At 34.2% G+C, this 15,157-nt stretch overlaps 1 protein-coding gene and 1 long non-coding RNA gene across 4 annotated transcripts; both read left to right on the top strand.

Annotated features, from left to right (window-relative positions):
• Positions 5,443-7,456, top strand: LOC104791088. 3 transcript variants are annotated; one of them, XR_768869.2, is made up of 5 exons: positions 5,443-5,650; positions 5,884-5,914; positions 6,122-6,207; positions 6,696-6,773; positions 7,111-7,456. It is a non-coding gene; the product is annotated as an uncharacterized LOC104791088 (long non-coding RNA). The 3 variants fall into 3 exon arrangements; XR_768872.2 differs by having other exon boundaries at positions 5,875-5,914; XR_768873.2 differs by having other exon boundaries at positions 5,853-5,914.
• On the top strand, positions 13,995-14,612 carry LOC104708205. The gene is made up of 2 exons (XM_019243619.1): positions 13,995-14,133; positions 14,263-14,612. Exons 1-2 carry the CDS (start codon positions 13,995-13,997, stop codon positions 14,610-14,612), a joined length of 489 nt encoding a protein of 162 aa, XP_019099164.1.

Here is a 15,157-nt window from a genome sequence, read left to right as displayed (position 1 = left end):
CTGATAGCCTGAATCTTCTTCGGATCTACAGAAACCCCATCTGTAGACATAATGTGACCCAGAAAACCAATCTCACGCTGCCATAAACTACACTTGCTCAACTTAGCAAACAACTTCTGTTCCCGCAGCTTCTCCAGAACTGCCCTCAAATGCACTGCATGCTCTTCAGGACTCTTAGAATAAACCAGGATGTCGTCGATGAAAATGATGACAGACACGTCCAGAAACTCCTGGAACACATTGTTCATCAATCTCATAAATGCAGCTGGTGCGTTAGTCAACCCAAACAGCATCACCACAAACTCATAATGCCCATACCTCGTCCTGAAAGCAGTCTTCCTCACATCTGCCTCATCTATCGGGATCTGATGATAACCCGACGTCAGATCTATCTTGGAGAACCAAGTAGCACCTCTCAACTGATCCAACAACTCATCGATCCTCGGAAGAGGGTACTTGTTCTTCACAGTTACCCAGTTGAGACCTCTGTAATCAATGCACAAGCGGAAACTCCCATCCTTCTTCTTAACGAATAACACCGGCGCTCCCCACGGTGATACACTAGGACGGATGAATCCCTTGCTCAACAAATCCTCTAGCTGCTTCTTCAGCTTTGCCATCTCTGCTAGAGTCATCCTGTAAGGAGCCTTGGATAACGGTGTCGTTCCTGGTTCCAGTTCAATCGTAAAAGGATCAGACCGAGAAGGTGGTAATCCCTGCAAAGACTGGAACACGTCCTCAAACTCCTCTACAACCTGAATACCACTAACCGTAGACTTCCCCACTGACTCTGGCATAGATATAGTAACCAAATAAGCCTCACGGCCCTTCTCGATCATCTTTCCAGCCTGAATGGCCGAGATCACGAGACTCCCCGAAGTCGGTCTAATCTCCTGTTAAACCAACTTCCCTCCTGAACGCTCAAACTCCACTCTACCACGATGACAATCCAGATGAACCATTTGCCGATGCAACCAGTCCATCTCCAAAATAACGTCATACAACTCCACTGGGCTGATAAGTAAATCCGCAGGCCAAGACTCTCCCGCAATCTGTATATCGATACCCTTCGCTCAACCAATGACCCTCAGAAACTTTCCTACAGCAAAACTGACAACTCCTGTACGCTCTCCGGGATCCCCCATGATACCCGCACTCTTTGCGCACTCCGGGGTAATGAAGCTATGAGTAGCTCCAGAATCAAACATAATGTGGGACTTAAACCCGCCCACCAACAAGGTCCCTACATAAACCTCATGTGTTGACAACCTAACATTGTATCACAGGACAACATAAAATCCGAACTTACTAAGAATTCACAAAGACAAAATATCAGAGATTATACCTGTGATCACCCCGGCAATGGTCCCACCAGTCTCTACAGTCGTGTAAACCTGTGGCGCCTGCTCCATCCGTGCCACCTGCTGCCCTCCCGGCTGCACCTGCTGCAACGCCGCCACTGCTACCGGCTGCAACTTGGGACAAAAGGGCTTGATGTGCCCTGACTCCCTGCAATAGTAGCACACATGATCTGCTGTCGACGGGGCAATCCTATTGGGACAGCTAGCAATCTTGTGATCCTTGCTCCCACACCTGAAGCAACTCGCACCACTCGACGTCTGCCTAGCCTCCCACTTCCTCTTGGTTCCCTGTCCAGGCTTACCGTCCTTGCTAGAACCTCCCTGATGTTGAGCCCTACTAGGCTGGACTGTTGGGCTAGCCGCCACTGACTGTGCCCGGATATCCTCCTCAATCCCTGCTGCAGTCTCAACCAGCTCTGCACGCGAAGAATAACTCCGCCCCCTACAGTGAACCCTCAAGTCATCACGTAGGTCCCTCAAGAACCTCCTGATCTGAGCCTCCTCAGACTCCATATCTCGACCACCATACCTCAGAAGTCGACTGAACTCCATGTCAAGGTCCCACATTGACCGAGTCCCCTGAGCTAGCAGAAAGAACTGCACCTCCAACCTATCCAGTGCCTCCCTAGGGAAATACTTGCGGTTGAACTCCAAAACGAAGTCAGCCCAAGACATCTCCCTCTGCACTCTCCTAGCTGCCACTGAACTCCACCACAACTGAGCATCACTAGTCAAATAGTGGACCCCAATATCCACCCAAAATCCCTCAGGACACCTCAGGGTATGGAAGTTACGTTCCACACTCCTCCTCCACGCATCCGCAGCGGTAGGATCTGTCCCTCCCGAAAACCGCTTGGAACTAATACGGCCCATCTCTGTCAGCATGTTGATATAACGAGAATGGACCCCCACATCCGTAGCCACTGGCTGCCGCTCCTCCGCCACCACTGGTGGCACTACCTGAGCCTGAGCCAGTGCCATAGGTGGCAACCGCTCCAACAACTATGCCAGCAAACCCGCAAGGTCGACATACGGGACTCCACCCACCGGGACACCTGCACCTGGGGCCCTAACATCACCGGCTACTGGAGCATCAACACCGCCCCCTCCGGCCACACTCATGGAATCCCCCTGGACACCCTGCGATTCGCCGACACCCTCTGCTGTCACACTCTTGTCCGCAGTCTCACTAACCACTGGGACTCTACCGCTACCACGACCACGTCCGCATCCACGACCACATCCGCGTCCATGACCACGACCAGAAACAGCATCCTCTCTAACCATCTGCACTACCATGAGCAGAAGGCTAAGCACACAATAAACAGAACACAAAAACAAAAACTCACCGTGGAATCACAATGTAGGCTCGAAGAATATGTTCTAGGTCTCCATGCCACACACAATTGACTAACTCACATAATCAATCAAGACATGCAATCCCAGACAACATAACAGAAACCTAGTGAACCCAAACCTAGAACTGTAAGGGCTTTAATACCAAACTGAAACGACCTGACCCTTTTTTTTTAATAATAAATAATAATAATATAAATAGCTATGACTAGTGGTCCCATAGTCACTAGCCACCTAACCACAATCACAAACAACAGCGGAATAACAATACCAATTAATTAACCAACTGAACCAATAATCTAATATTAATCCATAATAGAATAACCAACAACCAATCTTAACCATTTCAATGTCAAACAACAGGAAACCAAGGAACCGGCAACCTAATAAGTTCTAAAGACCCAACTCTAGCAACCTAGCAATACCAGACAACATCCAATCGAGTCCCTAGAACATCTTCCTCTTCATTGCCTTGATTCCACGATCACACTTTGCCTTTACCTGCACCACAAACACAAATTGAGATGCATGAGTATTTGATAAATACTCAGTGAGGCAATCCTCCCATCTACTAGGCTATACACACAAGCAATAAGATCTCTCATGGCACAAACAACAACAATAAAACAAACCAGGAACATGAACAAGTGACTCGACACGATCCGGTTACTGTCAGAATGGTGTCGACCGACACTGGACATCTGGTGTCGACCAACACCACTTGGGTGTCGACCGACACCTACTCGACACCCCCAAAACCCTAACGGTGTCGACTGATACCTCCACATGGTGTCGACTGACACTCGCTAAGTTCCCGAGCCGTCCTCGCGTTAGTGTCGACCAACACCACATTGGTGTCGACCGACACCACTGTCGAGCAGTGATTTCCTTCGAACAGAACCTCCGAATCTCGCCTCCAAACTTCTCCTCTTCGTCCCACACAATCCTAGGAACGAATCCAAGCTTCAGGAGCTACTAAAAACTCACAAACAACCAAAAACAAACAACCAAACAACACACAATATCACAGAAACAGAGATCTTAGCTTAGATAAGCCATGGTCATGCACTCACCTTAGCCAACAAAGAGATCTAAGCCCAAAGGACGAAGCTACCACCACAGAAACCTTCCCACCACGTTCATAGCCTTGGATCTTCACTCTCACAGCAAGATCTCTCCAAAAATGCCTTCAAATCTCACAAACTCTCACAAGAACTCTTAGAAACTGTTTTCTCCTCTCTTTCTCTCTCAAAAACAATCAACGGCGACCAAGACAAAAATAAAACACGACCTAGGTCGTTTTCCCACTTAAATATCTTGGTTCAATGGTTTTTCCTAAACCAAACCGGTCCAAATTGATAATTAAATCAATCTGGTTGAACCAGAAATAAGTGGTGTCGACCGACACCACATGAGTGTCGATCGACACCCACCCCAAAACGCAGAGTTTTGGTTCGCGGGCGTTACAGCGTCAGCGTCGACCAATACTGGGAGGGTGTCGATTGACATCATGTTTGTTGGATCACAAGTGGTGCGATGGGTGACAATTGACACCACGTGCATGTGCCAATCGACACTGGAGGAATTGATGGTGAATCGGAGTATTCGTGGGAAAGTGTTGTCTATGACTGGACGGAATCAAATATTCCAGCCCACCTCTCTCGTTACTCGGTCGCTAGGGATGGTTGGTTGTGCGACTCAGTAACTAGATGAAGTGGTGTTTGGTGTATTTGTGGAAGTTTTTGTAAGGAGTGATTTCTACACCGGTCTTCTCGACGGAATTATGGGGTTCTGCTGAGATCGTTTCCCGTGGATCCTGGGCGAGGATTGGCGGAAAATTTTCATTTTTGACAGGAAAGTTTTTTATTTTCTAAGGAAAAACATTTTTCATTTTTTGGGAGAATTCATTTTTCAAATTTGATGACTGGACATTCTTTTTGTCACTCAAAGAAAAATATAATTTAGTTATTTTGTACATAAAATGAATATTTTTTAAAATAGACAACATGTAAGGGTATTTTTTTAAATAGACAACATGTAAGGGTATTTTTGAAAATAAACATAAAAGTGAGTATTTTTAATGCCCCTAAAAAAAAGTGAACTGAATAAACATAATTAGCAAAAGAAGAAATAAAATAATATCTCATATTTGGAAACCTAAAAATATCTTAATATATTTGTTACTAGGTTTGAACCCGCGGTACACCGCCGGACGAATCAAATTTTTTTTTTTTGAATACAAATTAAATATAATTTATGTATCTACTAAAATATTATTAAATTAGTATATTTTTTTTGTTTTTATTTTGATTGTGTTAAGAGTTTTATTATTTTAGAATATTGATTTATAAAACAGTTTGTGTGTCTTTTTTTTTCTTTTAGTTGTTGTTGAATTTAGCATTTGGTTGTTAATCTTAGTTTTATATTATAAATTTGAAATACTAGTTTCTTTGTAATTTCATTATCTAAATTTCCATATATTTTTTTGTTTTGCTTTGTTAGTGTAACAATTAATTTACTTTAAAATTTATATTAAAATTTATAGTCTTCATATTTATATATTTTTTCAATCGACCCTTTAGTTTTATTTTATGTTTAATGGACTTCGTTTGGATTACATAATTATCTTCGTATTGGGCCAGCTTAGGCCTTTTTGTTATTAACATATTGAAAGATGGACACATTTTGTAAGCAAAAAAATATAATATTATAAAATTAACACGATGAGATATAGAATTGGGAACGACACCCTCTGTTCTTCTTTGTTCATTGTTGTAATTCATTTCTCACCCTCTTCTTTTCATCCAGATTTAAGAAATTAGTTCTCTATTGCGGGTTAAATCTTCTGAAACACTCCATCGATTTGCAGTAAATTGGTTTCAACGGGAGTTTTATTGGAATTTTGTTAATTTCTCAATCAATCGATCATCTCTGTAAGCTGCTTCCAAAATCTTTGTGAATCATTTGTACTTCACCGATTTCTACAATTTACGGCTGTATAGTGTTGACCTCTCCAATTTTTAAATTATGAAGTTGTATAGATTAGTTAAAATTCCGATTGTGTTGTATGCTTGCATTCATAGCAAAAATTTGTTTAAAATAATCGTTTTAGTTGACTGATTTAATCTCTAATAGTGTTTTTTTTCATGTTTCGGAGAAACTGCAGGATACTCTAACTTTCTCACAGGCATACGAAGGTCATAACTTCCGCTATGTAACATTTTCAGCTACATAAACTAATTTGTGTTTGTATTGACTTACTTCCTGTTTTTCTAATCCGTGAGAGTTTGTCATTGTGTCAGAGATAAATAACAATAAGTGTTTTACACGTTTGAAAATATATATTAACTGGACTTAATTGGTTCTAAATATTGAAATGCTAAGTGGATGTTATATTTTTGCAGGTGACCTGAAAAACATCATGTAATTACAGAAATCAACGGGTGGGAAGTTTCATCATCATATAGAGGAGCAGCTTAATTTTTAGAAGGTTCGTACATTACCATCAATGTTACCTCAAACATATGTTGTCCTTCGATTCCCAATTGTTAGTTGCCTTCTTTGAAATATTTTCAGTTTCTGATTCCATGAAAATAACTGAAGAATCTCTTCAAAAGTAAGATGTCTAGCCTCTGAACATTTAACATTCAGATCAAACCAAGCCCGAATTAGTGGATCTTGATTGTTTTTCATTTTTTTTTCCCTGGAGAGAGTTGCAGAGAATGGTAAAGCTTAAACCAAAATGTTTAATTGATCACCTTTCTCCTGGAGTGATCCTGTGTTCGAACAGGTTGATTAGGTCTTTCTTGATAAAAGCATGGATTTTTGTTCCCTGTATATGGCATAACAATACGTTAGGATCATGTATATGAATATAAAATGTGTATGTGTAGAATAATAAAAGATCTTTGTAATTACTTGGACATCAGCGAGTACCATGTGGAAGGTTTCACCAAAGAGTGTGGTATTTATTTTCAGGACCCTGACTTGCACCTTCCATGAAGTCTTGAAAGGCTTGATGTCTCCGGGAAAAGCGTAGGACACAGCCATTGCGAGGTATGTCTTTGAAACTTTGCTTTCGAGAAATGCTGAATGTGTGATGATTTCGTTTATGCTTTTGATGAGGATATTTATAGGTGAATGAGAGAGTTCATGAAAAAGAACAAAATCTTTGATACGTTTAACAGAAAAGTTTATTCGCTTATTAGGTTTGATTTAAGGGAAGTTCAGATTATTCTGTACTAACATTAGATTACGATGCACTAATTATTGAAAGATTGATTGAGCGATGATCATGGGAATTTGGTTTATTAGATGGATGTGATAAACTCGTGTTTACTGTGGTCATTAAGTGGGTTGTTTTGTTTACGCTTGGATTTTCATATATTTGCAGGCGTGATTGTTTTGGGTTTCGTAAAGGCCTTGATATTAATGTGTAGCCCAATAACAATGAAGTCGGGTTTCTTTGAAAGAACGCGGATACTTCACTAAACGGGTCGGGTAATCTCGATTTATTCTTGACGGACGAATTTGCCCTTCCGAATTTTGAGAAACGTTTTAGATTTGCTGGAATTGAGTGGCAATTTGAGTAAATATATTGAGGATTTTGGACATTTTCCCAAACGTACTCCTCTTTTAATTATATAGAGATTGTAATTTCATATAGAGATGAGTATTTACAAAAAAAAATTCTTGTAGGATAAATAATGAGAAATTGAAATCTTTATATAATTGTGGTATTTTATTAATTAATTAAATAATTTTGGGACATTTTCAAAATATCCGTTTTTTATATCCTTTTACAAAAATAAGCTATTTTATTGTCCATTTTGAATAATACTGTTTTCTATATACAAAATAACTAAATTCTAAACACTAAGTTTCAAATACTATACACTACCCCTCTAAACCACACCCTAAATATAAACTAGAGACCCCAAACCTTAAAAAAAATTCTAAAATTTAATTTCCCATAGTGGAATTGTGTAAAAGTGGGAAAAAATGAAAATGGCAAAAAAAAAATGTTATTTTCGAAAAAGAAGTATCTACAAAAGAGTATTTCTAACAATTTCTCTATAATTTCCTTAAACCCTTTTCTACTGAAATCTTTTTTCTTTCAGAATTAGCAACTTAAAATTAGATTTAGTATTTAATTTTCTAATTTCTAATTTTACTTAGGAAATTATTTTACATTTTTATAAAGTTTAAAACAATTATTTTGACTTAAAGTTGTATTAGAAACTAGATTAGGACCCGCCCGATGTGCGGGTTTAGAGTTTTTAAAATAAAATTAAAAATTTAACAAAGAATATATATAATAAATATTTTTAGTAAGTAAAAACTATCTATAAAAATAAATTGATCCACTGAGTTGTCCAATGTGATTTTGGTGTAAATGGTGCGGCTATGCGGTTGACTATTAATCATGTTTTCTTTAAATGCCCTCGCTCTTGTGAAGTTTGAGATTTATCTCCGACTTTTGTCTTGTCAGAGGGTTTTCCATATGAGTCAGTCTACTCGAATTTGGATTTTGTTTTCTGGAGGATTGCCTCTCAACAGGATGATTCTGATCAACTTCTTCAATTATCATAGAATTTATGCGCAATCTGGAAGGCCATAACTAAAAAAAAAAATCAAATTTAGAGATCGAGGCGAATGAATAATTGCTCAGGCTTTGGGAAGTTAGCATGGGAAGAGGCGCTGTCTTTTACGGCGGTCATGTCAGCTCCATCTCCGTTTACGGAGGTCCAAATTTCATCACCTGGTTGTCAGATTAATGGTTATTTGAAAGCAACCAATGTACATTCAGGATTGGGCTGGTGGTGTTGTGTTGGTGAGGAGCGAACCTTGTTGTTAGAGGCCAAGTGTCTAAGACGGAGCCCTCCCTCTATATTCGGAGTTAGAAGCGTTGTTGTCAGTCATGGAGCGGATACGTGCTGCAGGGATCGCTTGTCAACATTTCGAGACTGATTGTGTGAGTTACTCACTATTGTGCAGTCTCTGAAGATTGACCGTCCTTCTCCAACCTGCTCGATGAGTTTAACTTGCTGGAGTCCTTCCTACTATTCTATATCTCTTGGATCCTCCGTGCGTCAAATACGAAGACAGATTGTCTTGCCCGTGCTTCGCGTTCTCTTATCTCTGAAGTTTCTTTTGTAAACCTCTTCCCTCCAGCTTGGACAACTAACCGAGGAAATTCTTTTTAATTTATTGTTTGGTTGAAAAAAAAGTAAATAGATACACTTTTAGTTAAAGACAATAGTTGTAGATATGTTCAAAGTTAAACTTTTAGTTAATTTATTGTTAAATTTAACAAAGAATATATATTTAATTATTTTCATAAGTAAAAACAATGTATAAAAGTAAATAGATAAACTTTTAGTTATAGTAAATAGTTATTTTTTTGTTTTCTGTAATACACTAATGTATATCCATTTACAAATCTACTATATACATTACCACTAAAAATGTATTTGTATACACAAATATATTTTACTGTTAAAATATACTCTTTAGTCTTTATTACTATCAACAAATTATCTTTATGAACACATTAAATAACCTATTATATGTCTCTTCACTTTAACATTTTTATAATTAAAAAAGGCATATATTAATATTACATACTCCTATCTTATATATTACAATAACAGTTTTTTTGAATAAATTATTTGATTGGTGAAAAAAATATGAGACGATTTTTTTTTTTACTTCAACCATCTTTTTCTTAGAAACAGTAATTAATTTTATATTTTCACAATCATTTTTTTATCTTATATAAAAAGTAATCAATTTTCTTGTAAAATTAGCAACTTAAAATTAAAATAAATAAACTATATTTAAGTTCGAATTTTATTTATATATATAATTTCCTTATAATGATCTTTTTAAATTTTAAAGCTGTTTAAATTTTATAATTTTCTTATAATTGCTTTTTAATATTTTAAAAACTTTTAATAGTTTTGTTTTACATTTGGAAGTTTACAAAGGTTTTTTTTCTTTAAAAGATTTTAAATAAACTTAGGTTTTCTTTTCTATATTTTACTTTTATATACAACCTTTTTATTGTAGGTTTTGAATTTTTACATTTTTATATTTTTAAAATTTTATTAAATTTAGAATTGACATATGTCAACATCTGAATGATATAATTGACACATGTCATGATCTTGTTAATTGGTAATTTTGTCATCAAAGTTTCTATAATAAGATATATTTTTATTTTAAAATTAAAATTGCTTTTTTTGTTTACCTACATATTAAAATATTTTTTTTACTTTTCGAAATTAAAACTGTAAAAACAAATTTACTAACTGAAATTTTCTTATAATTATCTCTGAAAATTTTAAATTTATTAAAATAAAAGTTTTGTATTACACATGAAAATATCTTTTATTGATTGACACATGTCGATCACACGAGTTAGTAACATTAAAAACCAAACTTTTTTTTTATATAATAAGATATATTTGTTGTATATTTTGTAATCTCATACGAAACAATTTTGATACTTATCCTACTAATTTTAAAAAGAACTATACTGACATTTTAAGAAATTCATCGATAATTCATATACATTCATTATTTATCCTCAAAATTTTTATGCTATACTGAAAAAGAAGAAAAAATTGAAATTAAAAGTTAATTTAATAATCCCAAGGAAAAGGAAAGAAAAATATAGGCATACTACGTAAAAATATGTTGTAAGTTACATAAACATTTTAACTTTTTGAAACAAATTTGCCTCATAACTAAATTTTGACCCAAAAAAAAAAGAGAAAATATGAGAAAGTTTATACAATAGCTGCTTATCTTTACTTCATAATATAAAACATCCTCATAGTAAGGAAAACACCTCATCAGAAGTTTATTTCTTACAAGAAAAATACAAAAAACCTTTAACAATAGAAAAAAAAATAATTAATGTTGGTGTAATTGAAGAAACTATTTTCCTATGATACAATTTAGTTGTTTATATAGAGATGAGTGTTTACATTCCTTTTCTTTACGATGAATAATTGACTGTATAATTTCTTTAGTTGTGGTATTATATTAGTCAATTATATGTCATTTATTGGTCACCCCTTTCTCTTGTAGAATTAGTAACTTTTGAGTTAAAACAAGTATTATGTTTGTTTGTAAATACATAGTACAATTTTTTTTATATTCTAAAAGTTTTTATTTTTATAATTATATTTTAAAATTTTTAATTTGTTAAAACAAAAATTTATATTACACATGGTAAAATCTTAAATCAATAAAATTGACACATGTCGCGATCACATGAATTATACAAATTTTGGAAACCAAGTTTTGTATATCTTTAAATTTAATTCTTCTACTTTCTAAAGATAAAAAATAGATTTTTTTCATTTATAAAAATAAAAAATTTAAATTCAGATTAATAATTTGACATATCTTATTATATAAACCTTGGTTCTCAAAGTTAGTAAGTCACCAGATCGTGACACGTGTTAATTTTAACGATTAGAAATCAAAGTTAAAAACTCAATAGATCGTGACACGTGTCAATTTTAATGATTAAAAATTAAAATTAGAAAATTCATCAGATCGTGACATGTGTCAATTTTAACGATTAAAAATCATAGTTTTTAAGATTGGTAAAACAAAACATAAGATAATTGTAATCTTATTATATTAAAAATAAAACAACTAAGATAAATATATTATCTGTCATCCATATCAAAGTTTCACTGTTACAAAGATTCTCAACCACTACATGTTAAAATAAATATACTATGTGCCATCCATATTTGGTCGTATAATTATAATATATAATCTAACACATTAAATTTTATGTCTTTGTTTGCACAAAAAAATAAATAAATGAATTTTATGTCTCTATGGTTAGCCAATTTTAGACACTAAGTACTGCAACAAGATTTGTGAAGGCACATGCGAAGAAAACAAAGATTATGAAAAACCAATTGGCAGTTTTAGGAAAAAAACTTGAATTGAAGTCTGAATTAATATTTTTATTATATTAAAAATCTTATTATATAAAATTGGATTTTCAAATTAGTCATTAACCTGATCATAACATGTGTCAAGTACATTGATGGAATGTTGACACGTGTCAAAAAAAATATTATTTTTCAAAACAGCTAATTAAGAAAATAACATCAAATCTAAATAAAATTTACATGTTTATATCTAAAAAAAAAGTTAAATCAAAAAATAAAATTAACAAAACTAATCTATTTTTCATTGTACGTTACTTATACTATATGTGTTTTCTCAATAAGATTTTGACATGTATAAACAAAAAAGTAATTCACTAAGCATGTATATTATTATTAATAAATAAATAGTGAATAATAAATTTAAAAAGAATAACATAAGTTATGTCAAAAAAATATTATTTTTGAAACATATTAGGACAGCTAGTTAAGAAAATAACATTATATCTACATAACATTACATGTTTATATAGAAAGTTTTGATCTTTGGTTTTTTTTTTCTGATATAATTTTGTCGATCTATTGCGTGGGTCTTTGATTCGTGCAGGGTTTTTAATGGAAACTATCAGATGCAATGAAATGAAATCGAAGTATATAAGCCAGCTAATTTAATCGAGGATAGAGACACTGATGGAGGTTCCAAAAATGATTCTAAAGTTAGTAGCATTATAAGTTGGTCGTTGATGTTTTTGGTCAAAATTTAGAGTTGTATTTTCTGAATAATGTTGATGATTCCGGTACTGAAACAAGAACTGTTTGATCGAGTAGTTGAGAAGCGGTTTCAAATTTGGGAAGTTGGAACGTTATATCATTTTAAAATTGGTTTCAAATTGAATTTATGTGATTTTATATCATATTAGGTTCGTAAACCGTTTAAACAAGGTATATAGAGAAATATATGTGAACTTTTGATTCGGGTAAAAATAAGTTGCGAATTTATGATTCGAAAATATTTGAGACGAGTTCATAGCTTTAAGTTGTTTGGTACAATTGGATATATCTGAAGAGTAAATAGGTCATTGATCCTTAACGTGATTATAACATTTGCCATGTTTTGGATTGTATATAAAGTGTCTATTTTGTGTATATGAGTTATCTAAGACTTATATATACCATCCTGATTATAATTTTCAAATTATTATTTTTATTATATTATATTAGCTTTCTTTCAATTTCTCAACTTTTATTGAGTTAGTCATAAATCATTGTAATCGAGTAGATAATTTTCACCAGTTGTTCATCCAAAATATCTTTGGAGTAAAAAAAACTTCATGGTTAAAGAAATTATGTCACAAAACAATTTTAGTAATTATAATAACTATAATTATGCAAAAATAAAAGTAAAGCAACATAAAATTTGTTTAATTTGTTTAGAAGATATTTTATAGGTGGTGATAATTAAAGAGCATATTTTAACAATAAAATAATTTTGGGTATAAGAACATATTTTTAATGGTAAAACATAGAGTAAAATTATACGTGGTTACTTATTAGATGTTGCTTTGATGAATTTGTTACATGTCAAATATTTTGTGAACAAGTTGTGAAACGTTTTTGAAATTTGACAATAATAATATTTGTAATGATGAGTATTTGGCAAAAGTTTTAGTGACATATAATTTGGCTTTAGATTATTGTAATAATTGTTATAATATATTAAAATATATAAATTTAAATAAATGTATGAAGGTAAATACAAATATTCTCTAACTTAAATTATTTATATATTTACTTTAGGAAATAAATTATCTTTATATATTTTTAAAAAATTGTTTAAAGTTTATGATTTATTTTCTTCAACAATTTTTAAACCCGCACATCGTGCGGTCTTTATCTAGTATAGTGATAATCTATAGTTCTATACTAATAATTTGACACATATTAACATCTCAAATCGATAGGTTGACATTTACCGAGATACTCTATCGGTAGGCTTTTAATAACCAAGTATATTGCCAAAACATTCTACAAGTAGACTATATTACCAATACTCTCAAATAACCCTAAAAAGGAATATCATGATCGTACGTACAAAAACCAAAAATCATTATATGATGATAATAAATTATCGTACGTACGTTATCCAGAATTTTTTATAGCCAAGAAAAGCGGTGGACCATCCAGAATTTTTTTATCCTTTTTACGTCGTAATAAAATTTTATGCTCAAAGAAAACCTTCGTCTTAAACCCTTCTCCGTCTTGGTTTCTTTGGATTCCATACATTACATATACACACACAATAATTAGCTAGTTACTACTTACTATTATAGTTTGTGTGAAAGCAAAAAAAAACATAATGGGTAACTGCGTATTCAAAGGCAGTGGTGGTTCAAGAAAATTGTACGATAACGATGATTCGTTGATAAAAGTGGTGACTCCAAACGGTGGCGTTATGGAGCTTCATCTTCCCATCTTAGCTGAGTTCATCACCAATGAACTGAGGAACTCACCTATGACCCAAGGGAAGAGCCTAGAAGAAGGTTTCTCACGTTGATCGTCATACGAGCAAATAGAACACCTTTCAACAGCATCGTACTGTGCTCTCCAAAGAGCAACTCTTCTCAAATTTCGCGGCCACGTTATCCACGACTCTTTAAGCCTCCGCCACTCATGCCAGCCGCTTCTCAACGGTGAAGAGCTCTTTCCTGGTAACATCTACTACCTCCTCCCTCTTTCTTCCACCGCCTCAACCACTCCACAGTATTCTTCTGACCAACTATCAACGCCGTACAGAATGTCTTCGGGGAAAACGCCGGTAGTGGCGGCTACAAATGGCGTCCGAGGAGGTAGTCGTGGAGTGTGGAAGGTGAAGCTTGTGATAAGTCCGGAGCAGTTGGTGGAAATTCTTGCGGATGATATGGAAACAGAAGCGTTCGTGGAAAGTGTGAGGACGGTGGCCAAGTCCGGCTGTTAGGGCGGAGATGGACTTCACTCGAGGGCGAATTCAGACCAGATAAGCGTAACGAGTAGCTTCAAAGAGCAGCTAAGGTAAATTTTCGTATCTGTGTGTAAACCATGTTTATGTAATTTTCTAGTTTTCTAGGCCTTTTTCCTTGATTATTATCTTCTTCTTTTTTTGGCAAGGAGTAGCCTATCATTTAAAGCTTTTTTTTTGTAACCTCTACAAACCCTTTCATTCCTTATATGAAATTTCAAATTCCTATTAAAAAAAAATGTTTATGTATTTTTTACATGTTATTTTTACTCTGTTTTCACGATCACCCTTTTAAATCATCTTGATTTGCTTTGGAGACTTGAAGTGATTACATAAGCTTATATAAAATCAAAATATTTTAAATATCCACATGTCACATAAAAAGATTAATTTATGAAATCGTAATTAGATATTTAATAGTTCTTATTCAATGCTAAAAGCCTAAAAAGAGAATAACCAAAAGAGACATATATATATATATCATATTGTTCAGTCGGGTATATACCATGTCCATCCCTCATATA

This window comes from Camelina sativa, chromosome 1 (assembly GCF_000633955.1).
Source record: "Camelina sativa cultivar DH55 chromosome 1, Cs, whole genome shotgun sequence".
Taxonomy (NCBI): Eukaryota; Viridiplantae; Streptophyta; class Magnoliopsida; order Brassicales; family Brassicaceae; genus Camelina; species Camelina sativa.
This window is presented reverse-complemented; position numbering and strand designations above follow the sequence as displayed.